Source organism: Labrus bergylta, chromosome 18 (genome assembly GCF_963930695.1).
Source record: "Labrus bergylta chromosome 18, fLabBer1.1, whole genome shotgun sequence".
In the NCBI taxonomy this organism is placed as follows: domain Eukaryota; kingdom Metazoa; phylum Chordata; class Actinopteri; order Labriformes; family Labridae; genus Labrus; species Labrus bergylta.
The window spans coordinates 19,282,174-19,309,489 of NC_089212.1; the positions used below are offsets into that span (position 1 = coordinate 19,282,174).

At 41.6% G+C, this 27,316-nt stretch overlaps 1 protein-coding gene across 3 annotated transcripts; it reads right to left on the reverse strand.

Moving 5' to 3' along the window:
• Positions 1-26,723, reverse strand: palm1b (paralemmin 1b). 3 transcript variants are annotated; one of them, XM_020627518.3, is made up of 6 exons: positions 26,483-26,723; positions 11,678-11,720; positions 11,010-11,090; positions 4,216-4,331; positions 3,543-3,613; positions 1-3,302 (listed from the first exon to the last, which is right to left on the reverse strand). In XM_020627518.3, the coding sequence occupies exons 2-6, from the start codon at positions 11,717-11,719 to the stop codon at positions 2,923-2,925; spliced, it is 690 nt and encodes a 229-aa protein (XP_020483174.1). In that variant the 5' UTR covers position 11,720; positions 26,483-26,723; the 3' UTR covers positions 1-2,922. The 3 variants fall into 3 exon arrangements, with proteins under 3 accessions (XP_020483174.1, XP_029131753.1, XP_065822361.1); XM_029275920.2 differs by having other exon boundaries at positions 26,479-26,723; XM_065966289.1 differs by lacking the exon at positions 26,483-26,723 and adding an exon at positions 20,194-20,340.
• Positions 26,724-27,316: the final 593 nt, after the last annotated feature.

Consider the following 27,316-nt stretch of genomic DNA (forward strand, 5'->3'; position numbering starts at 1 on the left):
TTGCTGTAAACAAACAGTAATTTTATTCGAGATTAAACATTGAGACAACCACAGAATAGATGAACAGGCATTGGTCTAACACAAGGTTGCTTTTTCTGCTGCTGCCCCAGAGACCCACTAGTTAGCATAGCTTAGGCTCAACAAATGTACAATGTGTACAGATGTATACATATAAAGATGCACACATATATACATGTGTATATACAGTACATTAACACATAAACTGTCCGTAAGTCTCCTGCATAAAGTTTTTATCCTGGCAAAAACGTAGTCTTCTAGTAGTCGTCTGTATTAGAGTATTTTAAAGACACCAACAGAAGTGTGCATCTATTTATCTATTTTGTCTGAGCTGCGTTTATATAAAATGATTGCTATATTCTAGCATTGTTGTGTAGTATCAGGAGATTAGAAGGCAGTGGGTCATCGTGACCAGGAGCAGAGCAAGAAAAACCCCCAGCCTAAAAATGGCGGCAGACAGACAAGTCCAACCAACTGAACCTGACAAAAGGCACCAACAATACACAGATGTAGTTATCTTTTTTTTAAAAATACACACATCAAATACAATATACCGCCTTGCAAAGAGGCCATAGGAAAAGAAAAAAAAACATGAGTCAATATAAGAAACAAAGTTGCAAGTTGTACAATTACATTTGAACTGCACATATGGAAAGCATAGGCTATATTTCATCGGTCCACGCCCGCTGACCCCCCTGTGGAATGTAAGAAGGGATCATTTCTCTGGTGGTAAATGCCGGCAGGACTTGAGAGAATGCATCTGGCACTGAAGGTTGCAATAGTCTCTCTTTTATCAACATGTGAATGCAGGAGGCAGTGTATTCCCACAATCCCCCTGTGAGTGAGACAAGAGGGAATGAGCTGAAAAGAAAAATAAGTTGGTGGATGGAGTGTGTCAGACGAGAGTGGATTAGCACCAACTTTCAGAGGTTTTTTTGTAACTGCGTGTGTGTCTCCGAGCATAGAAGGTGGGGCAGTGTGCGTTCGGTGATGAGGTTGTCAAAGTGTGATAATGAGACAAAGGTGATAGTGGAGGGTGAATCAGAGACATGGACAAGACTGAGGACAACGGAAGCAATTGATAGCTTAGCATCTCTATCAGCATATCATCAATCATAGCACAACTGGATCTGTCTGACAAATGAGGGAGGAGACACGGGCCAAAATGTATCTCAACAGGCCTTCTGGGGTTGGATTTGCTTTAGTAAACATGCACAATTGTCTTGCAAGCAAACTATACAGTTTACAATGGTTAGAGTGGCTTTCCTTACACAATGGGGCCTATAATAAATTTACTATAAAGCTTGGTTTACTGGGCAAGACTACATTCCTTTTCTCTAAGACCCACTCTAAGGTCCCCCCCCCATGTTTTTTCCCCCCTTAACTGTAAATCTATTCAAGTGCTATGGGGCCCAGGTCTACAAAGAGTCAGGGGTTAAACTGGGAGCAAGCAGGACAGAAACCAGTAGCCGACCAACAACACACAGTGACATTACAGTATCATCAGATTTTATTTGGTTCATAAAGAGACAAAAAGCTTTTTATCTTTCTTTTTTTTCTTTTTCACGGTGAGCTAAGCACGCCCGCCCTCCTCTTCTTCGCGGATCCCAATTTAACCCCTGGATTTTTTACATTCATGTGAACGTGAATCAGCGTGGAATAAAAAGACCTGACAAGTGACAAGACAGTCCAAACAGTTTGCAAGGCTTCATGCAGTGCTACCTCATAAGATTTACATTAGTTCTACTGTTGAGAGACCAAAAAAAATAAAAAGAATTGAAGCATTTCCCAACGCTTGCGGAATGGGTTTTTCTGCGTGACTCTAATGACCATAAACTAAGTGTATCCATCTTATTTAAAAAATACAAACGCTGTGATCTCCGTGTACACGTGTTACATATAGTATCTATGAGAAGCTAAATGCATTATGGTCACAGCTCTACGTAGCCTCTTAATCTCTGTGCTGCAGATTTATTTATTTTTTAACTTGAAAGCACATTTCTAACACTGCCAATTCTATTAAGTGTTACTGGTAGAAAGACTTGTGTGACTAAAGATAGAAGCGTCATGAGTCTAAAGAAAGCGCGGACACTTGTTATGATTGTAATGCAAATCTGGAAGTGCCTCACAAGCTTACATGCAGTTAATGATTGGAGATGATATAGAGAACCCGAAACAATAAATACATTGTATAAAACATAATTTCATATCAATATATTAAAATACTATTTAAAATAATATCTTAGACAATATTGCAATATGAAATTGACCGATAAATAGTTGGTAGGCCCACAGAGAAATATAGATATATATTTAAGTGTCTGTGTCCTTCATAGTTTTGCTGTTTTGACTTAAATGATTTGACGTTTCCAGATTTGCCCCGGAGGGTAGCGGTACAATCCAGAGAGCTAATACATTTTCTTTTTTCTTTTTTTCCAACAATAATAACAATGAACTTACAGTACACAGTCCCATAATAAAGATATACATACTGAATACAATATAAATGTCAAGACAGAAAAATAGAAAAATATCAATAGAAATCATAAGTCAAATACATATCAGAGAAAGTATACAGAGTAACGTGTACTTATGAGTCTCTGTGGTTCTTGTTGTTGTTGTTGTTGTTGTTGTTGTTGTTGTTGTTGGAGCTCGTCCTGGCTCTCATTGTTGGTATATCGGCTGTGTAACTGTACTTTTGTTATCTTATTCCAGTCCTGACACACGCATACTCCCACACAACACAAAGTAAAACACATCTGCAAATACAGACACATGCAATGGCGCACATGCCTGCACAGGAACAGGTGTGCAATCACCCAAACACACACACACACACACACACACACATATACACACCCACACACACGCTCCCACACACAGACATACACTCACGCACACCCCTCACATGACCGTGCAGCATTTGCAGGTCTGTTTCTTCTCCTTTTCCTTCTCGGCATCCTCTCCGCCACCGTTGGCTTTTTCTTTCTCCGCCATGCTCCCGTTCGGTGGAGCCTGCTCGTCTGTGGCCGCCTCCCCTCCCGCTTTCCCCTCGCCGTCCTCAATGACGACGAACTCAGCCTTCACGTTGCCGTCCACCCCTTCCATCCCCAGGGCGGTGCGGTTCTCCTTCTCCTCCTCCACCGTCTTGTAGCCCATGAACACCAGGGTGACGGGGTTGTCGGCGCTGGCCTGGTCCGGACTAGGACCCAGCAGTTTGGCCTCGATCCCTGTCACCTCTCTCTTTGGGGTCTGCCCAGAGGACTGCACTACCCCGTTCTCACCTAGAGGGGGAGCCAGAGCATCATTGATAAGTTGGGAGAGTGCAAAAGGAAAGAGGGTGATCAGAGAGACAAAGAAAGAAAGGAAACATCGTTTTAATGACCTCCGCTGGAAAAGGAAAAATGTAATAAAGCAAATGAAAAAGGCCATTTATAGCTTGCTCTCTCTTTCTGACAAAGGTGTTGAGGATAGTTGTCATGGTTTCCTATGTCATCATTTGTTGCCATGGGTACTCAACCTACCTCCATTTTCTTTGGCCACACCCTTTTTGGCTGGAGTGTCTGTCTCCAGTTCTTCAATCTCTTGCTCAAGCCTGCCCCAGAAACACACACACGGGTAAATAAATCATTCAAATATGTCATTTCTCTACATTACATAGACTATAATTAATATATGAGAACCCTTTAAAGTACATAAACAGTAAAAGAAAATGGGTCAGAGTCATGTTCCTTTAGACATTACATTTAGCTGACTTTGTTAGCAACATGAACCTTTGCAAATTTGTAGTTTTCATTACAAAAAAATAATTATAAATGGCGTCTGAACTCTGACATGTCGAGAGTAAAATATGATTTATTACATGACCCCTAACACATGTACCATAAATCACATTTTTGGGGTCTCACTGTCTCATTGAAATCACGTTTCTTGAAATTTGTCAAAAACCGTCATTCAAATAACATTACATTACTTAAAGGTCGCTGTTACCACACATTACATCATCCGCCCTGTGTGCTAACTGTGCCACACCGATCAGCCAGTGTTGTCTGGGGCACCGTAACACTTCCAATCCATTATTAAAGTAGTCACGGCGGCTTGAACAATGAGAGAGTACGTCTACACACACTCGACCCACTCACTTTCAAACGCCAACAACATTCTGCACTTTCGGTTTCACGTTTTGTAGACGCTGACCTGAGGATGACCTGCTCCAGAAGTTTGGTCTTCACCTCGTCCTCATGCAGACGCTGCTGAGTCTCCTCCTCTGCTGGAGCTCCGTCTAACAACCAGCGCTCCCTCAACGCCTTCGACTGCAAGAGGAGAAATTTTTAAAAAAAGGAACAAAAAGGTATCAGTAAACGCAGAGAATGTCTTTCCTTTATGAATTCATTATAATGTCAGTGTACATCTTGCTTGAAAAAAGAAAAGAAACAAAGAAAAAAAGAACAAATTTCATTATCATCGCCCCATGTGTTCGGGTGTAAAAGCCTGGAGTTGACCTTTTGATCGTGCTTCTTTCTTTCTTCTTCTGCAGCAGTTGATTGATTCATTAGCAGAACTTCCCAAAATGCCACACATCCCCCCCCCCCCCCCTCCTTCCTCCCTTGGACACCAGTGTAATTCTTTGTGATGTGATTAGTGCCACTTTCCACTGAGAACAACAAGCCCTTTAGCTAATCTAGAACGTTAAAATCCACCAGTGTTGAGCGTCCAGCACGCCTCTGCCACTCACAGCAGATTCTGTCAAATTCTTCAACTGCTGCCAACTCGTTGTTGCCAAGTGGACTGTGGCACCGGGCCAGATCATCAAGGCCTCTGGCACGGAGCAGAAATCTCCAAACTAAGATATCATTCTCCAATTATACTCAATTGTGCATGTGATTGCAAATCTAGATAATTCACTGAAAGATAAACAACAAACTGGTTATAATCTAAAGCCACATCAAATTCTTCCAAGAGGAAATGTGACTGTGACGAAATAAACTGATTTTACTAGTTAATCATGGGACAAGATAACCACAGCAACATGGGAATAACATGGATACATTTTGTTCTAATGGAGGTACTTCACTTTACTGTTTCCTTCCCCTACCACTCTTTTTTAAAAATATCTTTGTACTCTATGTTTATTTCCTCTATCAAGCTCTGTATTCTTATCTCGACTCCCCGTCAACATTCCCTCCTGCAGATAAGCTAATATCAAAGCAAATACTTGGCATGCTTTGAGGTAAATATAACAGTGTGTCTTCCTCGCAGCTGTTAGAGCGTGCAGTGAAAGAGAACTCTTTCTTGGCCGTATGGAAAAAAAGTGCTCGAGAAAACGCTCTTGTTTTCATTGGTTGGACTGAAAATCTGGACCTGTGCTTGATGTGAATTCTTCTGCAGTGATGCAACAAGAATTTCTCCAGCAAAACCCCCTGTTTTTTTTTGTTTTTTTTCTCCCCCTCATCCCGACTCGCCCCTTCCTCCTCGCTCTTGTATGCATCTCTATCCATTCTAAAGTTCATGAACTTGTGGTTTGTGGATGTTATGTTGAATGAGATTGTAAATGTCAGGCTGTTTTTGCGCCAATCTGTGTTTATCTGTTTCAATCTGTTAAAGCGCCTCTTGTGCTGTCTGAACTCCTGCTTTCCCTATTGAGTAATCGAGCTCCAGACATCCAGAGCTTCACAGCGCACGCACACACACACACACGCACACGCACACACACACACATACACATACACATTCACACGGTGTAATTCAACACTCTTCTTACTCCAGCCCTGCGTGGTCTCTTGGGCCCTGAATCTAACCCTTTCTCTCCCTCTCTACTCTACAAAATCTTGCTCACTCTCTCGCCACACCCTACTTCCCCCAACGCCTGACATCACTTAATGTACCCACTCATGCATACGCAAGCACGCAAGCACGCAAGCACGCCGCACACACAAACACTAACACACACCAGTGTGTGCGCCGACAGTCGTAAAGCTGGACGCTGGAGTTATGTCTCTCTCCATTGTTCTTTCGAGTAAAAGCTGCAAACGTAAGCTAGCAGACAATGGGCGGAATTGTGATACTGGCAGGCATAGACACACAAGCATACACACACACACACACACACACACACATACACACGTGCAAACACAAAATGAACTGACCAGCTGTAGGGAGAAGGGCTTATTTCCTAAATTAACCTGGCATCTCTCCCTCTACAAAGTGTCATCTGTTTTCCCTGAATAGACATTTATTCCTCCAAAAAGTATAATCCCTTTCCCTGAACATTTTTCATCATATTATCAACTCTTACCAAACTGCTGAATCAGCATTTTGAATAACTCAAATCAGTGTTGATTCTTTCTTTTTATTAAAGGAAAACATCATAATTAGAGGACAGCTTATTTGCTGACTTGCCATGACATAGATGAGAAGATAAATAGCACTGTCGCAACTGTTTGGTGAATAAGCCAGGAGGTGGTAGTAAAATACTTGTTGTGACATTGGATGTACATATTGTTTTGAGTCTTTAAAGAATTAAGCTTAGAAGATGTTTATGATGCCATTATCTTGTGTTACTTAAAAGTCGATGTAATTAGTGCACACAGAAGGTGTCAATAAACGCTCTTTATTCATGTGTGTGCACACAAACTTCAGGCCAGCCCTGCACAAGTCAGTGCCCTTGTTGGGCCACCCGAGTCCCAAAAGTCTGTACACGCCCCCGAGAGACAGGACAGTGGATAGAGTCTGAAACCAGGGAGAGAGAACGAGTGGAAAATCACATGCGGGAAAGGAGCCACAGGCTTGATTCAATGAACCACCTGCTTTGAGGACTATACATCCTCTGTACGTGCATGTACTAACCACTAGGCCACCGGCACCACAGTACCATCACTTTTGAATACGCTTTAAAGGTGATGGTAGTTTGATTTTCTCATCGTTTCTGATTAGTGCTAAATGATGTCTCCTCTAAAGACATCAAATACAGGGTGTAGACATGACTTAAAAAGGAAAAATGATCAGCGATGTTAAAGTTTGCACTCGTACCATTACTTTCTAGAAGTATAGCAATGATAAGTCGTTGCATATTGGAATGCGACTATTCATATACGCCTGTATAAACTGTGTTTTATTGAAACACCGTGAGATGTTGACATTTCAAGGTTCTAATTAAGACCTCAAGCTGCTGTGTTATAACATCTGCCCTCGCTTGCTAATTACAGACATAACTCCTACTAATGCTCATTGTGTTAACATTGTATTGGTGTATGTGTGTGTGTGTGTGTGTGTGTGTGTGTGTGTGTGTGTGTGTGTGTGTGTGTGTGTGTGTGTGTGTGTGTTTATTATCCAGTATTAGTGGGCAGGTACACTCTTATAAAAATGTGGTGTGTAAACGAGACATTTATTAGCTTTTCCACATGAACGCCGCCTCTGGAAAAGCCATAGATGCTGCAGTTTGCACAAAGAGCTTTCTAATGCTCCTGTACAGCGTGATTACACTTCCCCTCAGTGTGTGCGTGTGTGTGTGTGTGTGTGTGTGTGTGTGTGTGTGTGTGTGTGTGTGTGTGTTTTTGTGCATGGGACGAAAGTGGGGTGCGGCGGGTCTAAAAGCTGTTTCCTGTTGGTGGGAGTGGGACAAAAATCTGTTTCCTCTGCCAAAGCCCTCCTCATTGTCTGAGGCTTCTGTGTTCTTCTATGAAGCATCGCGCACACAAGTGAACACACACGAAAACACGTACAGATACACACTTACAAAAGGTTTGCTCTGAAAATAGAAAAAGTGGGAGCATGCAAGGGCAATGACACAGGTCACAGTCACTTTAAGCCACAAACGAATGCCTGCACAAGCTTGTACACAAGGCAACCTTTTCTCGTATCTGTGACCTGCTGGATTGTCCGGTGCTGAAATAGCTTTGATAGTGCTGACACATACGCTGACAAAAAGCTTGGGCTCTGATATAATGCGTGTGTGTGTGTGTGTGTGTGTGTGTGTGTGTGTGTGTGTTTTTTAGGGAGTGTGTGCATGTGTGTGTGTGTATGATCAGCATGTGGAGGAGCTGTTGGTGTTATCTGCACTTCCACTCTGAACATTCCGTGACAGCAGCATTTAGGGAGGATCTCTGTGTGTGTGTGTCTGATGGATTTGAAAGGAATTGTTTGATTTTTTTAGATTTTGCTGCTCGGGAGCGTAAAACCACTGACACATAAACTATAATTCCTGAAAACACCGACCTGCTTGTGTCAAGTTCTGGTAATAGAAAGGGAGAGGTTTGTATTTTGGGTTCAGGTTGCTTTTGGAAAGAATTGTATTCATAAAAACATCTTAATCTCATCGGAGGGCGGAGGGAGGAGGGGGGGGGGTTCAAGCAAATATTAAACAAGGTGGAACGAAGGTGTTCTCAGAAGATGTTTCAGCCCGGGATAGAGGCAAATATTTAGCTTTTGCTTTCTGCAAAGTGAAGTCTGCCAGGTAAAACATAGAGACTAATGTGCAAAGAAAAGACAACACAGTCTATGGCTGCAGGGAAGGTACAGCTAAGATGATTTGAACCAATCATGATTACACTTCTTCTCTGTAACATACAAAACAGTCCGATGCAGTATGGATCGGATGGGTGCTTTCAGGAAATGAATTGTATTTTACCACCCACAATGCTGTGCGAAATTAAACGTAAATCGTCACTTCACGTCCGCCTCCAAATCAAAACAAACGAGCGTGGATTAATTGAATCAATTTTTAATCTAGAGTTAAAGTCCCGTCTGAAATCACTACTTTTAATTAACAACAGAAAATATAACAAATGTCTGCATTATTATAAAACCTTTCCCCCCTCTATTTAAATAATGATTTCACTATTTAAATGCGTCTTTATTGGTTTATTTTACTTTATATTCTGTATATTACTGTCTTTCATTTGTACTTTTCTTTATGTACTGTATGTCATTTAGTTATTTAATCTGCATTTTACTTGATTTACATTGTGATATTGTTTTTTGTTTACCTGACTGTATATGCGCATTACTCTTCTTGAATAAAGCTAAACACAAAAAAAAAAAAACGGGTGGATGCGGCCAGTTCGGGAAACGTAAATAACGCCACTTCCATACTGAATGAATCAGACGAAGTAGGAACAAATATCTGCCTACTGTGCGCGCCTACTGAATAGTAGGTACTAACAGTATACAGCACGGATAGTAGGTACTGCCTACTGCCTACTGAAAGATTGAGTGATCCTGCTCCTTGTGTTTTCCCGCCTTATTCTTGCCTGATTGTGCACACCTGTGTCTTGTTACCTCCTGATTGTCTGTTAAGTTAAGAGTGTCCTCCCCCTTGTTGCTACTTCGTTGTGTGTTTCTTTGTGTCGCCTGATTCCAGCCTTTTCTTCTTGATTTTTAAAAAAAAAAATTTACCATTGCCTGCCTTCTTGCTTTTTACCTTTTTCCCACCCCTTATTTGGGTTTGTTTTGCACCCCTGGCTGCTTACCTGTGTACAGACTGTTTATGAAAACTCTGCTTTTACTGAACTCTGTCTCCTGTGAGTCTGCATGTTGGATTCGTGTTTCTATCTGGTGTTGTTATTAATATTTGACAGGAAATGACCCAATATTGGGTCCCAAGGTTTTCTGTGGTGTCAAAACAAGTTTCCATATTGTTTGATTTTTCTAGACTCGTATCTAAGTTTTAAAATCTGGAGTCATGTAAACCCTCAAAGGGAATGTCAAGTACATCTGTGCATTAAAAAAAAAAAAGAATTGAAACATTTACCTGGCACACGAATATGGACTGAGGAGTTTGGGTTACCAGTAAAAAAAAAAAAAAAAGGTTTGCTCTAAGTTGTTTCCTCTTCTTTATATCCTTGCTTGTGTTGTACTCACTCTCACATGTACGTCGCTGTAGACAAAAGTGTCTTGCTAAATGAATCGTAGAATTGGTAGCTGACCACATGAGGGATCAAAAGTTTTTAGTTGGTGAAACGGCCTCGCTTGAAAGTGGGTTGAGGAGCAGCAGGGGACATGGCATCGATCACCGTGCACATTTACTAACATCTACTAATGACATCTACTCCAGCTGTGTTTTGGCTTCTCTTTCTAGTTGAAGTTTTTAATTGAGTTTGAGTTTAAGCACAGCAATGATGAACACAGGCAGTCTAATTAACAATACATAGATGGTTATAAAGTTCTTTAGGTGTTATGAATGAAACTGAAACCATGCTATGCTAAGTGGAAAATAACACTTGCTGTTTTTTTGTTCTTTTAAGGACCCGAGTCCTGAGGATGGATTCATTTGTGGAACTGATTCATACTGGTGTCAACATCTGCCTGTCTGACCTTCTAACATAGTAACAACAGGTATTTAGGAAGTGTTTTCCAAACCCAATGCTAACCAGTGATATAAACATTTAGGTTTATATCAATGGTCAGCACTGAGTGTGTCCTGTGCACACTGTGGCTTTAAAGCTCATAGCTAAGTTATCTTTTTTTTCCTCAATTATTTAGCATTCACTTTGAGTAACATTAAAGTTTAAATTTACACTGCAAAAACTCAAATCTTAGCAAGTGTATGTATGTCTAAAAATACGGCCTCAAATGCTTCAATTAAGTTTAAAGGTCACATATATACACACTTTACCATGACTTTCTAACACTTACATGTGTCCCTAGCCTGTCTACAAACCCCCCAATTATGAGAGAAGTCCATCCAAAGTCCATTCGACTTTTGTCTGGACAGTTTTTGCAGAGTAAAGTGGCTGCTTCAATAACGAAATAAGGCTGCAGTAAAAAAATAAAAAAATAAATAAAAATATCCAAACCACTCTAACTGAAATAAAACCTCATTAACCTTCTGGCATCTAAAACATGTAAGCAAACACTCAAACGGCTTTTACACTATTTAGACGTTATGTTCTCAAATAGCCTTTAACACTAAAAGTAGTCCCACAAGTACACCAGTGCAAATAGGGTTTAAGTGTTCTTATTGAGAATATATGTGAAGGTGGGCGTGTGCAGACCTTGAGATGCTGGAGTTGCCGTCGGTCATCATCCAGCTGCCTCCTCTTGTTTTCAATCTCTGTCTGCTTCTTCCTTTTCTCCTGTTGGAACAAATACACACACACACATTATGATGACTGTGCAGAAGCAGAAAAAAACAATTCAAGTTATTAAAAAACAGACTGTTTTGTAGGACACCACAATGTGCCCATGAATGTTCATATTTCAGTTTGTCCAAATTCAATTTTAAATACAGACATTTAATGAATTTCACTTCTAAGGATTTTAAACGGCTATTCCAAAAAGGAAATTGACATGATATGAATGGAAATGTATTGGGATATTTTGATTATTTTCAACCGTAGCCTTGACATTGTGTGTCTAAAAGTCAAATTAAGAGGACGAAGTGGACTCAAAGAAAGAAGCGAGAGAGAGAATGAGACAGGAAGAGACGTACAGACAGACCAGCATAAAAAGTGCAGTGAGCTGTAGCTACTGCATTAGCCTTCGCTGTCCTCTAATGGGTGAAGGAGATGGGATTTAAAAGGTTGAGTCATTAAGACGGGGCGGTCAGACCCCTGACAGGCTGCAATGATTTGTTGTTTCGACAGCCATCAGTGTGCCCTGATGTGCCCTCTGTGTGTGTGGACTGGAGAAAGCAAAGTGTGTGTGTATGAAAGTTACTCACAGCGATGGCCTGGAGTCGCTCCTCTTGTGACACCTCAGCCATCCTGGATGGACAGAAAGAGACAAGACAAGAGAGAGTTATAATCACACTAACATGAGACATTACACACAGTGACAAACAACTTTCCTTCACCGTATAGCGTTCACAGCCATTTACATTCCAACGACTTCCCAGTGACTGAGGTTAAATGTCTGTCTGCTCGCACTAAATCAGTGTCTCTTTCCTGTCAGGCACAGTCATCATGGGCATGCTAATGCGCTAGTGGGACGCTGCTGGAGATTCCTGCTCTAATAGGTTCCAGATCTGAGCTACACAGGATGCAGGATGGACGGAAGCAGAGATGAAGCAACAGTGGAGGGACTTAAACTTTAACTCAACAGAGACGGGACAAAACTATCTCAGTATTATTGTCCCTCAAAAGTCTTACAGAAACGTTCTACAGGGAATGACTGATATTATTTTTTCCCTTTGACATAAGTCATGTAAAATAATATAAAACAAAGATTGGAATATTATCTGAAAATGACATTTCTCAACAGGGATTTTCAAAGAATTCTTCCCTTAAGGGTGTCATATTCATTCCAGCTACAAAGAGGGCTTTTACAGAGAAGTGCTCATGGTCTCTCAATGAGGGCTGGGTACTTCACAGTCTGAATCCACTGCATGGAACTATTGACACGCTAAAGATGAGCGTGAAAAACAAGCCGAAACTATCTTTAAAACTAAATCATTGAATTCTGAGGTAAAAGTGAAGATTTGATTGGAAGTAAGCAGCTCGAAATTAGCTTTCTAGCACAAACCTCAGAAAATATTCACAACCTAAGCTTTTACATTGGCTCATGAGAGCTAATATAACTGTTCACAATAACCTAGTCCTAGCTAACTTAGCTAACTAACTAAGCGTTAGCTAGAACTAGGATCTGATGTATCATTCTTTGAAACTGTTAGCTAGGAATTGGCTGGAAGCGAATATTTGTTGTTTTCTTGGGTTATCAAATATGTTGCTTTCTCTTGAAATATGGCCCTGATTTTATTTCACTATCCAATCTTTTCCTATTTCTGGTCAACTGAATTTGAGTTATTTGTTCTTTTAGAAAGGGGTGATTTCCTTCAAATGAAACTAATGACATGGAAAGACAGACGATCAGTGGTGGTCTTCATTTATAATCCGGAGTCCGTTTTCGAGTACCACAACAATATTTGAAACCTCAATTTGTGAAGTAGCACTCCTCAGCCGTTCTGTTGGCATTTCCGTCTTCATTAAAATAACCCTTGTTACTGTTTGATGAATGTGTAAAAAAGATTGTGTTATCTCCTGACTGGAGGCGGCAACATGTAGCACAAAAAGTGGACTCATCATCTTAGCAGCAGCGTGCCTTTTCCAGCCTGAACTGAACCCATCACAACACACATATGGGGCTCTCATTCCTCTGCCCTGGTCCATCAAAACTCTTACAAAAGAGCAATGACACATCGACTCTAGATCTCTCCACACCCACCTCTTCTCCACTTCCAGTACAATGTGTTAAAACATGGTGGATTGTGTTGTTTCTCTCCATGACTGGCCAGGACACTCACCATCACTGTTTAAATTAGCTTGCACCATTCCTCATAAAGTGCTCACGAAACTCGTTCATCAATAGAGCCTCGTAACTTGGCCTTTGCTGCGGGGTTTGCCTGATTGCACAACTTTTTTATTTCCCGTACAAAGGCGTGAAAATGCAACAACACTGACTCCTCTCAATACATTAAGAGGCATACTATTTAAGGGCATGCTTGTTAGCTGGGGCCCAATCACAGAAGGTGCAGGACCAAAACCTCGGGCGTGTACTGTATCATAGAAGGACACTCTGAGACATCGCACACACATACATTCAAACACCACACTGCTCTCTGCTCGATCGCTTAGCCACAACAACATCACATGGAAGAGCCTTCAGAAAAAGTAGAACCACCACTATCATCTGATCGTCTCCCCCAAACACACACATGAACACACACACACTCATCACACTGTCTAGACACATTCTTTCTAATTATCACCTTTCCCTCTGATCCAACACCAACAGAAGGAGTGATAAAACATCTGGAGATGGAGTGAAATCCAGGCGAACTCAGCATTCAATGATAAAATAAGGACACATTAAAAAGTTATATAATGTGACCTCCTTCCCCTCCCTCAGGTTAGAGTGGAGGCAAGGCAAGCTATCGGACCGAGCCTCATCTGCATCAGTTAATCGGGGGTATGGAGGAGATCTGGAAGCAGCAGCTGACCGTCCTGACATGTGAAAGGTCACTGTGAGCATCAGCAGAAATGAGGCAGCCCACAGCACAGCTACGACTGCAAGAAGGTGCATGGAGGTATGGACGCAACTACAGCTTAAAAAAACAAAAAGACGATATACAATTTTAAGCCAGATGAATGCCAACTGACTTACTCAACCTCAAAGTTACCTACGCCTTATCAAACACAATCAAATATATTTTAAAAAAGTGTCCCAAGTGAGTTAACCTTAAATCATATTTGTAATTTTCCAGATATCTATTCGTTGGTTCACACCAATTTCTAGCTTACAAACGTTGCGATCCACACCAAAAAGTTCTGTAAAGAAACCTCATGATGAGGATGTCCCATATGGTTCCAAGAAATAACGATCCTATGAGATCTCGGAGGGGAGCTCAGAGTAGAGCCGCTACTCCCTTTTCATCGAAAGGAGCCAGTAGACTAGTAGGTTCGGTATCTGATTAGGATGCTCCTTGGACGCCTTCCTTTGGAGGTTTTCCGGGAATGCCCAACTGGGAGGAGACCCTGGGGTAGACCCATAGTTCACTGGAGGGATTATATATCCCGTCTGGACTGGGAACTCCTCTGAATCCACCAGTAGGAGCTAGAAAACGTTGCAGGGGAGAGAGTAAAGTCTGGGTTGATTGCTGCCACAGAAAACAAATCGCAGATAAGCTTAAGAAAATGGATGAGATCTTGCCAAGGTTAAATAGGCTATGAATCATCAGAAACGTTGAGCCTGAAGGTTCGTTATTAGTTTTGGAAGTGGTACAAAGCTCTAGCTAATCTCTGGAAAGTTCAACAGTTACGATTCTGCATCCTTCCTGAAGTAGCAGGTTACATGGTAACAAATGTACACAGCTGACCTGTAGATAAGAGTAATAGAAATAGAGAGGAATACTCTCTAATTACAGAGTTTGCAAGACTCTGAGTAGTGAACTAGTGAACAAATTATCCAGTTCAAGACAATTATTATTATTTTTTTTAGTTTTTGTGCCTTTAATGAACAGATAGGACAGTGGATAGAGTCGGAAATCAGGGAGAGAGAGTAGGGAATGACATGCGGGAAAGAAGCCACAGGCTGGATTCGAACCTGGGCCCAAGCCAAAGTTTAAAGCAGATGGACAAACTGGAGGGTAAATACTGAAGTTGTTTTTAAAACCTAAATTTGAACACTTCTTCTCCAACCTTTACGCTACAACTGTAATGAATTTTTCAGATGCATTGGAAGAAAAAAAAAAAAACATGTCTACCTTGTCAGAACATCCTCACACTCTGTCCCTGCTGCCGCTCTCATAAATTATGTACAGACACAGAGACAGGAGAGCCGGCTCACAGACGGACATCTTTGCAGCGTCGTGTGATTACATGTAGGATATAGAAAATAAGATGTAGATAGAGATCTGCAGAAACAAACTGAGACGGATAAATATACCACATGTAAGTAAGTCTATATTGGCAGCAACAAACAAACAAGTAAATACAAGGGTAGGCAGGTGCACGGCAGAAGAAGTCAAGGAAATGGACTAATGACCGGCCCTATTCCCAGTTGAGTGCAGTGCTGCTGTAGCATTTCCAGGAACACATTAACCGCCCGCATAGAGCACCAGCTTCCTCTTCTAATAGCATCTTGCCCATAGTCCTCTGGCACCAGTAGTCACACTCTTTATCAGCACTAAAAACACCCTGAAAGTGATGACCTTAATCTCTAATATCGAGCTAAATGAATAATAATCCTGCTGTGCATCTGTGTTAACGGATAACATGTTGATACAGAAATCCCCAATTGAACTTCAACGTCTTATTTTCAAGGGAATGACGCACGTTTTTCTTGCACTGTATGAATAGGTGTGCACCCAAATTCTGCAAGTTTTTGTTTTTGGAGAGCACCCCTTCATCACTCTTGTGGTGTGAAAAGCAACACTATGGAAACTTTTAAAGTCTGTTTTTGCAAAGAGAATCTAAATTTGTTGCATTAAAATGTTCTGGAAAAGTCGGTCCAAGAAACACTTAATTCTTCGCTACGAAGTACTTGAGTGAAAAAGGTCAGCGAGTACACGCTGTACAAAACTGTACACGAGGCGAGTGACACTGTGACGCCGAGAGACACCCGTGGGCCATCCATCTATTAGTCTGTCAGTGGTACTGTGTGATTTCACCGCGTGTCATCACCAATAATCTAGGATTATCTTCAACCAAACACCGCGGCACCCTAGAGTTAGACACGCTGCAGTATCCTGATCCTTCACTCCCACGCTCACACATACTCGGATGCACAGATTTCTGTAAAGCTTGTTTTTCAGCATCTGTGCTTAATTAAATAGTAAACACTTCAATGCACAATGCACAGACGGATCTAACACCTACAACATTGTAACCATATGGGGTGCCCTCTTTGCTTGACTGATAAGAATGGAACGAACAAAAAGCATGAATACAGGAACAAAAATCAAAGAAATGTTCACAAGAAGGAAACTTAAGGCAACTATATGCAACTTTTACAACTTAAAATAGTCTCAAATGTTAATTTATAGCACAATAACTTTCAAGAGGAAGAATGGCGCGTTCCCATATCTAAAGCCTGTTTATTGCAGAATGTAATTTTGGGCCGAGGTCATCTTGCGAGAAGTGCTTACGGCTTTGCGGTGCTAGTTCACACAAGCCTTCAGTTATGAAAAGAAGTTAGTCTGTATCTCTACGGTTTGATACAATGGCTGAGGCTAAGAGACAGAAGAGTGATGGATGATGGCTGAAGCCAAGAAGAGGAAAAGAGAGAAGCAGAGTGTACATCCCTGCAGATATTATTCATAACAGATTGGGATGTGACGTTATAGGCTGTGTTGTTATCCGTGTCATGGTTGTCTCATGTTGCAGAACGGACCATGTGGAAGTCACCGTATAATGTTTATGTTAGCATATCCAAGATGGCAGAGGAAGTCCAATCATATGGTGAGAGTTTTATATCAACGCTAGTTTTAATTTTCTCTTATTCAAAGTATGGAATGAGTGGAAAAGCACAGAGAGTATCAAGCACTTGGATTGCACTTGTCACATAGTGGTTACAGGATATGGTCTGTCCCCCCCCCCCCCCCCATCAAGAACTTTTCACTAATTCTGTGCTGGGTGAAAAGGCTACATATGGCGTGTTTAAGAAAATGTGGATTCTGCATTATTCAGAGCAGAGGGCCACAGACAGGCTGAGAGACGGGCTTAAACACTGTAGTTCTTTCCAATTTAAAAAAGGATTTGTTGACAATGGCTAACAGTATATTGAATATAACAAGCCTTATCCTGTGTACTGATAAAAAATACTGAAGAACCTCATTGTTAACCAATCAACAAACAGGTCTGTTATCCAGCCAAACAAACAGGCAGGGCAGGTTGCAGACAGTAGAACACGGGAGACATCAAACTAATTGAACACATTTGGTGTCATGCTTCGACAAATGTCCTCAAACAGCCTCTCACAGTTTCCAATGCTGGCATACAAATTCTAATAACCAATTTGTGCAGAGCCCTTTTCTGCCTGGTGAAAGGAAAAATGGGATCGCTCAGGTGTCAACTCATAACAGCAAGAACCTTTTAACTGATATTCTGCAGCCTTAAGGAAACTCCTCAGCACTCACACCGAAATGAGTTGACACTGAGAGGCAGAGAAATGAGAAAATAGAGGTTAAGGACGGGTTAAATGACTTAATGCTTACTATTAAAAGCCCACATGCAAACAGGAAAGTAGTTATTTTCAGGCTATTCTTGAATGAATAAGGGATGCGCATACACACAGAGAGAAAAACATACACACAAAATAACACCGTCTGACTCTGAAGCGTTTCCTCTTCAGAAAGAATGATGACTGTGAGAATGACTCTCGAGTTTAATGACACAGAACCTGCTTTAGAAAAACTGAGAGAGTCTGCAAGAGGAAAACTAATCTCAAATCCCGTTCACGCTCGCTGTGTTGGAGAGGCACTTCGTTCTCCATCTCTCTACTCCCCACTTCCACGGCTTCCTTCCTCCAGGCCAAAAGAGCAAAAGGACAACAATGCTCCTCCCTGCGTTTCTGCCCCGGCCACACACATACTCATACCAGACGAGCACGCACACCCCCCCCCCCCCCCCCCCCCGACTCCTCCACCGACACGCACGCAGCTCGCCATCTTTTTTATCCGAGGCGCAACACCATTTCTGACAAACGTAAACACCGCGGTGCCAATAAAAACTGGAGGAAGTCCACTGAGGTCACATGTTAGTATTCCAAGGTCAGAGGGTAAAAACTCCTTTCCCTCCAGAGGTCGCGCGTAAATAACAGGCCTGTCAGAACAGAGGAGATTGAAATACTGGGCAGCATTCATTCTCAGTGGACAAATGAGCCGCCACACGCAGACTGAGACTCGTGGGGTGTGATGAAGAGGTCACAGAGGAGTGAAAGTCAGATGGATATCTTACTTCTCCCACTCTTAAGAATGGCACAGTAATAAGCTGAGGTCTTCCAGTCTGTGTATCAAGTTCACAAGAGGGGTGGGAATCACGATGATACGATACCATATGTTACACGTTATGTGGCCCTCAATAACAATAACATCATGATTCATCGATTCTGTGATAAGCCATGTATTTCATATACTCATATAGATAAATCACAATATCAGATTCATGGAAGATTAAAGATGCAGGATTAATGTATTTATTCACTGCAATTTGGTTTCATTTTCACCTCTTTTCACGCTTCATCACTTGAATACTTTCAACTGATGTCTGACATTATCCTGCTGTCTTCCTCTTTTTTTTTTAATCCCTCTGTCAACTTCTTCTTTGGCCAATCAACTTCTGTTCACGTTAGCATCACTCCAGACGCAAGCGCCGCTCTGAGGAGTGATGAAGTGGTGTCACGGAGAGTCAAATTGGCCATCTGTTTAAAGCACTGAAATAAAAAATCTATATGAGGCACAGGTGAACAATCAGATCTGTCAGGATAACAATATAGATACATAAGTATTGTTATTTTTTCAGAGTTAAATATTTCTCCGATGACTAGTTGCATTTACATTATTTCATTGGACAGAATACAGAAGCGGGGTCAAACATATATTAGCATTTTCTACAATTCCTCCCATTTGCATCGCTCCAAAAAAGACTAGATCCAGACTTCTCATAAACACATAAGGCATTTATTTTTCAAACTTTTATTAAAAGTCCAAAGGTTCACCAGTTACTACTTCCTTATTGACATGCTTGTTAGATGTAAATAGGCATTATATATCGAAGGTACTGCTTGTTAAGAGAGTTGTTATTCATAATATAGAATCTTCATGAATTTGCTGAGTTATTTAAACCCTCGCGGATCATATTAAGATCATCAGAACTTAAAATAAATAAAGCATGAACTTGGAGATTACTCAGGAAACTTGTAATTGTTGACATCATAGTTATAAAGTGAAGACCGAAATAAGTGCTCTATTAAGCAAAAATGCTACGAACATACATGCTAATTGGCATCTTGGTCACGTTCAACATGTGTTCCTTTTCACATGAAGTGCTATTTTTCAGACTGATTATCCTCGGCCTACGCACGCCTTTGAATGTAACTCCAATTTCCTGACTGTTAGCTTTGTAGTCCTGAACAGATGGTGACATCATATTGGCAATTTATCCAAGATTAAACATCTGCTTTCATAATCTCAGAGGCCGAGTATGGCTGTCTATGTCTCCCGGGTCCATCAGTGCAGGTCAGTGTACTGTACAGTGTTGTTGGTTTGAAATCTTTTATAAGACCTGGTTTGACTTTTGGACCTGAATTGTTTGCAATACTTTTTTTAAACTTTCTTGTTTGAATGACTGGAAATGAAGCTCCCTTATTGTAAACCTGCACTACATTCCTCCTCCTCACTTTAAAGAAGTGACACCTTGCAACTTTGAGCAAAACCCAAATCATGTGTCGTCTAACTTCTTTTGAAGGCAAAAGTATTCATAGCTTTTCTGAACAGACTCACTTGAAGGGTGGGGTAAGAAAAGGCAGCCATTATGGAGAGGGTGTCAACCTGATAATCTTTCAAATTATGTGTACAGCAGCGCACAATATTTCCTTTGAAGGAAATCATGATGCTGCCCTCGTTTCTCACAGTTATAGACAGCACTCCTATAATTCTAGTGTCACAGAGTTTAAGACAGCCTTCATCAATCCATGGACAGTACTTCTTCCTCTACCTTTACCTTGTTATAGTTTTTTTTTTACCTGGCTTATACCTTCAGTCGCTGTTCTCACCGGCCTTCCAGACACTTCTTTTTCTTTCCCTCTTGCAAGAACCCCTCAACAACACTAAGATCAGAAGACATCCCAAATCTGTCTCTCTTCTCCGTGTGGATTCCTCTGGATCGACCTGCCTCATGCTCAGCTTTCCTTCACTTCACAACACTCAGCCTTCATTACTTCCACAACGACAAACCTTTGCACCACAAATCCCTCTAGCCACTCGCAGTCCTTTTTTACTCTTACAAGTTCGGGTTATGTATGCTGAGTCAACAGCTCTTGTGACACTTTATTGATCCCTGTGTTTTAATCCAACCGCTGCATGGAGGTCAGAACACAGGTTCTGCTTGTAGATTGACAACAAATATGTACACTGATACAGTAGGTCTACACTGCGAGGTTAGAAAGCTTTCGAGTTTGGTTCAGAAAATCCATGGTCAATAGGGTGAAGCAGCATACAGGGTTTGTGTTTAGAAAGGAACAAAGCTACTGGGAACTCTCAAGATACAGATATCTGTGAGCTTCTGGACATTCAGATTGTCAAAGTTTGTGTTGTTAATCAAGTCAAATTTAAAGAGACACTAACGATACTATATATTCAATTGAATTTTAGGTAAATTTGTCTAGGACTCCAGGCAAAAGCCATAAAATGTGTTGTACCGTTTTGTATCATATGGTATTGTAAGTGGCTCTTTAGCTTCCAAAGGTGACTTGAGAATAAACTAGAGAGATAGGAAGATCATACAAAGGTCCACAATGAATATAAACGGCTATGGAGTCAGAGGTGTGCAATTGTCATTGCGATGTTGAGCTGCAACAATTAGTTCGTTAATCAGTTAATTGATTGGAAGTAGTTTTCATTTGATTTTTGACACCAGGTTACATCAGGAAGTTTTCATAGAAGGGCTTGAATCCAGATGTTCCTGAAAGAGTTAATCTCCAGGGAACTGCTCGCCTCAAAAATTGCAATGTGAGAGCAACTGAAAAAATGTTCACAATGCATCCTTTGTAGAAGTGTTCTCATACTGAAAAGAATCAGTCCCTATCTATGGATACCGCTTTGGGAATCAATCACCTGATTGTTGGCTGATTACAAAAAATTTAGCACAACAATGTGACAAATGCTTCACTGTGTTATCCAGTTATCAAGGCTAACTGTATTTCAACAAGTAGACCAACTGAATTGCAATCGGTTCATACGATCCTCATCTTAAATGCTACCTTAATCCTTAGTCTGCATCTTTTTGTGGAAACAATTATCAGCATCAGCATCAACTCAAGCTGCTGACAGCTTTGCTTTTATGTTTAGAGGAGGTCAATTTCTATAGTAGACTGTCTCCTGCTGTCCTTGTGCGCTTTCTGGTCAATCAGTAAAGTCCATATAGCCGGAAATAGGAAGCCTATGGACCTGCATTATTGGAGCAGCCTCTCAGCGTTTACACAGGAACCATTAGGCCTTCCCCTATGGCAAGATCCCAATCCCCACTTAAGTCCTTCAAGAGGCTCCGGAACTGGTTATGCTAAGTATGTTTGTCCAATATCATCCTGTGCAATCTCGTTCTGGATTATTGTGTCAAAAACAAGGGGACAAGACCTCATATTCATTCTCCTCCAGCAGCCATAAACCACATGTGAATGTGAGTAATTGTGTGTGCATTTGTGTGTGTTTGTGTGTGTGTGTGTGTGTGTGTGTGTGTGTGTGTGTGTGTGTGTGTGTGTGTGTGTGTGTGTGTGTGTGTGTGTGTGTGTGTGTGTGTGGTATCAGGCTCAGGTTATCTACAGTGCAAAAAGATGGATGGTCCCACTCTGCTTCTTATCAATAGCACTTTTGATACAATCTATGCAACAAAACTGGTGATCGTCATATGAGCGCACAAGTGTGTATGTTTGTGGGTGAGTGTGTGTGTGTGTGTGTTGCAGGAGGGCTGCATAAAACTCAGACAAATGCACAAACACATTTTCCTGAGCACAATTTCCTCTGAGATTAAAATGACTTAGAGTCTAAAAATGACAAGACAGACTATCTGCTGGGAAGAGAGTGAAAAAAACAAATCCTCTTTCGCCTTATCTGTCATGACAAAGCAGCAAGGAGGGGGGTTGTAATGAGAGATAGTCAGAAAGAAATGTGACTTTCCAGGAAGAAAAAAGGAGGCCAAGAATAACGGAAAGAGAAAAAAACAAAAAAACTTTGAGGTGGAAAGGGCAAGGTGGATTGCATCACATTATCAAATCATATCTCCCGTCTCTACAATCTGCCCAGATGTTTCTACTTATCACTCTGAATGCAAGTTGAGCTAAGCTTTCATTTCTCTCTTTTGCCCTACAATAATACCTTTGAGCACAGTACAAAACAGTAACTGTAAGGGCTTCTGTAATGCATGACATTCATTTTCCTCGAGTAGCACACTGCTGTGATTTTATAACCGCTGCATAAATGGTTTCTTAATGACAGCAGGGTCAGCGAGGGTAATTAGAAATATCCATCACTCTGGGCCTTCTGGCTCAGGGGCAGGATGGGAACCCTGTGGTGTTGTACCGACCACTTTTGCTGAAATGTTAGCAAATTGCAATCATGCAATCGCAGAGGGAGCACTATATTAAAAGTCAAATATAAGTTGTTTCGCTCTCTTAAGCAGTTACTAAACACCACAGCACTTTTCATTAAACCTGCATTAACAGCCTCTGTTTATGGCACTGGGGACAGTACCTGTAAAGCAGTCATAAAACACGACCTGACATTCTATCATCTCTGAAGTTAAGACACATAATTCGCAAACAGTTATCAAATCCAGCAATTATGGAGCAACAATAGCTTGTATTTAAAGGAGGGTATGACCTTAAAAGTGTAAGTCATCTTGCAGATGTGTTTCAGCGTATGCCAACTTCTAAAAGAGGAGAACAATTGGATTAAATCTGCCAAATGGATTGGACTCAAGCCACTGCGTTAACTAGCCAGTAGCTCCTTCTGTCTGTGTGATGTTCTTGTTCGGCTAAACAAATGGTGGTTCTATTGCAAAGGGTTCTCCCGGGCAAATCATTTAAAAGTTGATTAAATGCAATTTTAAATTCAGACTAGACTGATAGTCTGAAGTTAAGAAACACTCAGAAAGCAGTCCCTGGCTAACGTTAGCAGCGATAGCAAAGCCAGCGTGCACTCCTCCTCGCAGGTTAATGTCCACATGTCTGTGCTGGTTAGCTACCAACGCTCTGGTCAAGTGGTTATATGCCAGAATAACACCATACAGCTTTGTGTCCATTTTCTAGATAAAAATACTGCCAAACTGTTCCACGCTATGAGAGGCAATCTGTCCACTGAGCTGGTTTACATCCTGGTAGTAGAGCTTTATGACAGTATGGTAGCCATTACCCGGAGCTAAAACTCTGGCAAGTGTCAGGCAGCTGCTTAGACACAACATTAAACAGTCAATGAGGGCCTAAACTGATAAAGATATAAAATATGAGTTGAACCTTCTAGTAATTCTGCCTACTAGCGAGGGTGATGACGTTTAATCAATGTCTTTTTTTTTTGCTGCCGACAGCTCAGTGTGGAAACAATGTTGATAAGATTTGTGAGACTTTACCACAGAGACATTTTAGATCAATAAAACCAAAACAAAACACTGAAAGAAGCTAAATTGCTCAGTAGAGCTTAAGAACTTGCAGAGTTCTGATCTGATTCTCTGCGGGTTTGTTTGACTGGCAGCCCTTTTCACATACAACTAGTGCTATGATCAATTGCTAATGTAAATATATTGATTAGACCCAATCCCTGGATGGGTAAATGGCATTTATGTGGGTTACCAGGGACAACACAGCAATGTCTCTTTGTCCTTTACCTATTTAAGCTTAGTTGACTAGGGCGGTTGAGTGTGCTTTCCTGGCAACAGTTTTACACTTTCACTCCAAGCAGCGGCTCAATAAGCAGTTTTCTTCCAGACTTGCTCATTGAGGATTTCAGTTGGAGCCATCTGGACTTTGGATCTGACTGAAAGGCGTTTGGCTGTACAGGTAGTTGGTAGTATAAAGTGCTGTTTCACATTTCACAGTTTTTTTAACATGACAGGTTCATATTTGGATGCATGATTGTCCAGTTACCAGCCTGTTTCCACTATCTGAATAGTTGAAAGCAGAGCCATCCCAGTGCCCAGCCAGTCAGAACAGATGAAAGTCATCAACACACAAAAACACACGTAGCTTTCATCTTTTTTTTTTTTGTCTTTCATTCTTGCATAGACTGACTAGAAAAAAAAAAAACCACACCCAAAGCCGCCCAAATGCAAACACACAAACAGCGAAGCACACAATAGCTCACACTCAAAAAATGTAGCTGTCCAGAGTCATAATGCTGGATGATGATTGGCTGGACAAGACAAGTGCTGTCAGCTCTACCGGGAGTCGCTGACACAACACAGAGCAGCCGAGCGGATATAGACCCTCCGCTCACACACCCTGCCAGGCTGAGGCCTGACATGGACTTAACATGTCTCGCTCATACAATAAAAACAATTAAAAAAAACAACAAACAGTTCACATGCTGAGATGAGCTGCTAATTCTTTCCCTCTTGTTGTGCATTTGAACATGTACTCCTCATTAGTAATCTGAGTCTCAGTGATTCTCAAGTGTACAAAGTGTTATTACAGCCATGGTTATAATTATTAATTTGTAACTTTTAAACACTCAGATATCTGCATATAAGGTGTTCCACAAGGATATATTCAAGTATCTCTATTTTTCTTGGCTGTTTAATTAAATGAGGGCAATTAGTGTTATTCCATGACTCTTGATCTTGAACTTTGACATAACATCCAATTGTAAGAACAAAAGACATAATTCCTTGCTGTTTCAAACGCTCTTCATCAAGTACCTCTAGTTACTTTTCATCATTAACACTCTTATTCACACTTGGGCTGTCACCTTTGATAAAAAAAACAAAAAACAACCTGTCATGTCAGACACTACACTGCACTTCATTCTACAGTGTTGCCAGGATTCAAACAGGTGTCACTGGAGCTATTTAAACAAATAAAACAAAAGAGTTGATTGTCCTGTGTCCTGACTTCGAGGACTCAGTGGGCGTGTTGTGTTTACCGACTCCATGATATCATCAGGAACTTGATGGCATTTTTGCGACAAAGATGTAGTCCACAACAGCCTTGCTGGTTTACGAGAAACAATGGAGCGAAAGACCAAACAAAAACACAAGCTTTGTCTTGTTGAGTCTCTATACCTGCTGGGATCAAACACGATCACGAAAACAGTAAACTAGGAGGTGTTGGTCCTATAGTGACATTGTTCTATTCAGAGACAGGAATAGCCACAGAAAGCAGTGCACACACACACACACAACACACACACAAGCCTACGTGATATTGTGACAGCACAGAGGAGCCAGACTCCATCACCATTAGCAACCTGAGCTGTAATTCATTTGAGTCAGGGATGCACAGACCCACTCGGTGGTATCCTAAACCACACTGCCTGGTCCACTGCACACAGTGTAAATTCCACACAGGAGTATGTAATGGCCATTGGCTTTTTTTTTTTTCTTCTTCTTCTTTTTTTCAGCTCATGCGCGCCATGTTGGAGGCAGCAGACTGCTCATATCACAACACACAGAAATGCCCTGTTACTCTCCTCCACAGCCTGTAGCCTGTCAGCATCTCTCACACAGTCATGCACGGCTGGCGCCACTGCGAATCCACCGTCAAGAGGGAAAAACACACACACATCCTGACACACTCTCCCCGCTAAATAAATCGATATTACATGATGGACCATCAAAGTCATTCGCGTAAACAACGTCGTCCCGTTACACCTGTCTGTGAGGCTGTACCGTAGCTTCGGAGAGTACAGTACAGTGGAGCAGGCCTCGGGGTATTTAATACAAGATGTTGACATGACATAATAATGCAGCTATCTTTTTCTTTTTTGGTTGCCTTTAATTCATCACAAAACGCGTGACTTTGATGTCAGCTTGTTATTTGTGAATATGCGCCTTTAAGGACGCTGCGCCTCTTGCGATACTAGTTGTAAGAGCAACGCTGGATGAATTAACCATGCAGATATTTTTCAGGGAATGTTTTATTCTGGTATCCATCCCTCTGTCACCCCTCCTGCCCGACGCAAAGGATGCTAAAAGAGGGCTGGATGCTTTAAAAAAAAAAAAAAAAAAAAAAAAGCGCTGCTGGGAAAATAAAATAACCCCCCAAAAAAAAAAACAGGTCAGATAAAAAAAAGAAAGCACGAGCTGACTGTAAATCACGACGTACTCACTTGCAGTTCCCTGTCGCTTCCCGCCACAGACGTCTTCCAAACAGGGGTGTCTCCTTGTTTATTTTCTGAACGTCAATTCGCAATACTCTTTAACACCCCCCCCCCCTTTTTCCCTCTCCTCCTCCTCTCCCTCCCTCCTCCTCCTCCTCTTTCTGCTTCTTCTTAGTCTTTTCGGCCGGGCACCCCTCTCTGTTACTGCACGAGCGCACGGGAGCGCACGAGAGAAATGGCGACAGCGACGTGCGGCAGCAGGAGTCTCATGGGCGATGGGGCGTCGTCTGAGGCAGGTTGAAGAAGTGTAGTTTTTGGGGTGAGAAGAGAGGGAGTCAGAGTGGTATGTGAAGGGGAGTGGGAGAGAGAGAGAGAGAGAGAGAGAGAGAGGAGGGGGGGAGGATACGCCTCCCTGCCTGGTTGAGATAAAGGGGGCCCTAGCTGCGTGCGGTGACTGAGATACAGGTCCAGCTCTGGCTCTCCTCCAGCGTTATCATATGACGTCCAAGGAACCAAGCTGTCTGCTTCAGGGCTGCAGAGGAGACCGTCGACTTGCTGCCTTCAATTGGGATCACATCCAGTTCCACCAGAGGCGAAAAGAGCCATTCTTTCACTATATTTTTTTCCGCACCACTACCCCATCTAGTGGCCAGAAGACTGTATGTCAAGACTCCACAAAGATGTTTTTTTTTTTTTCATCCTGTTACGTAAATAAAGTCCAGATCTGGGGCTGAAGCTGGGATTTTGGAGGTGGTGGGGGGGGGGGGGGATTATCCGTCCTGGGATTTATTATCCAGTCAAACATTCATTAAATGAATCTCAGTGATTTAACATTTGAACATT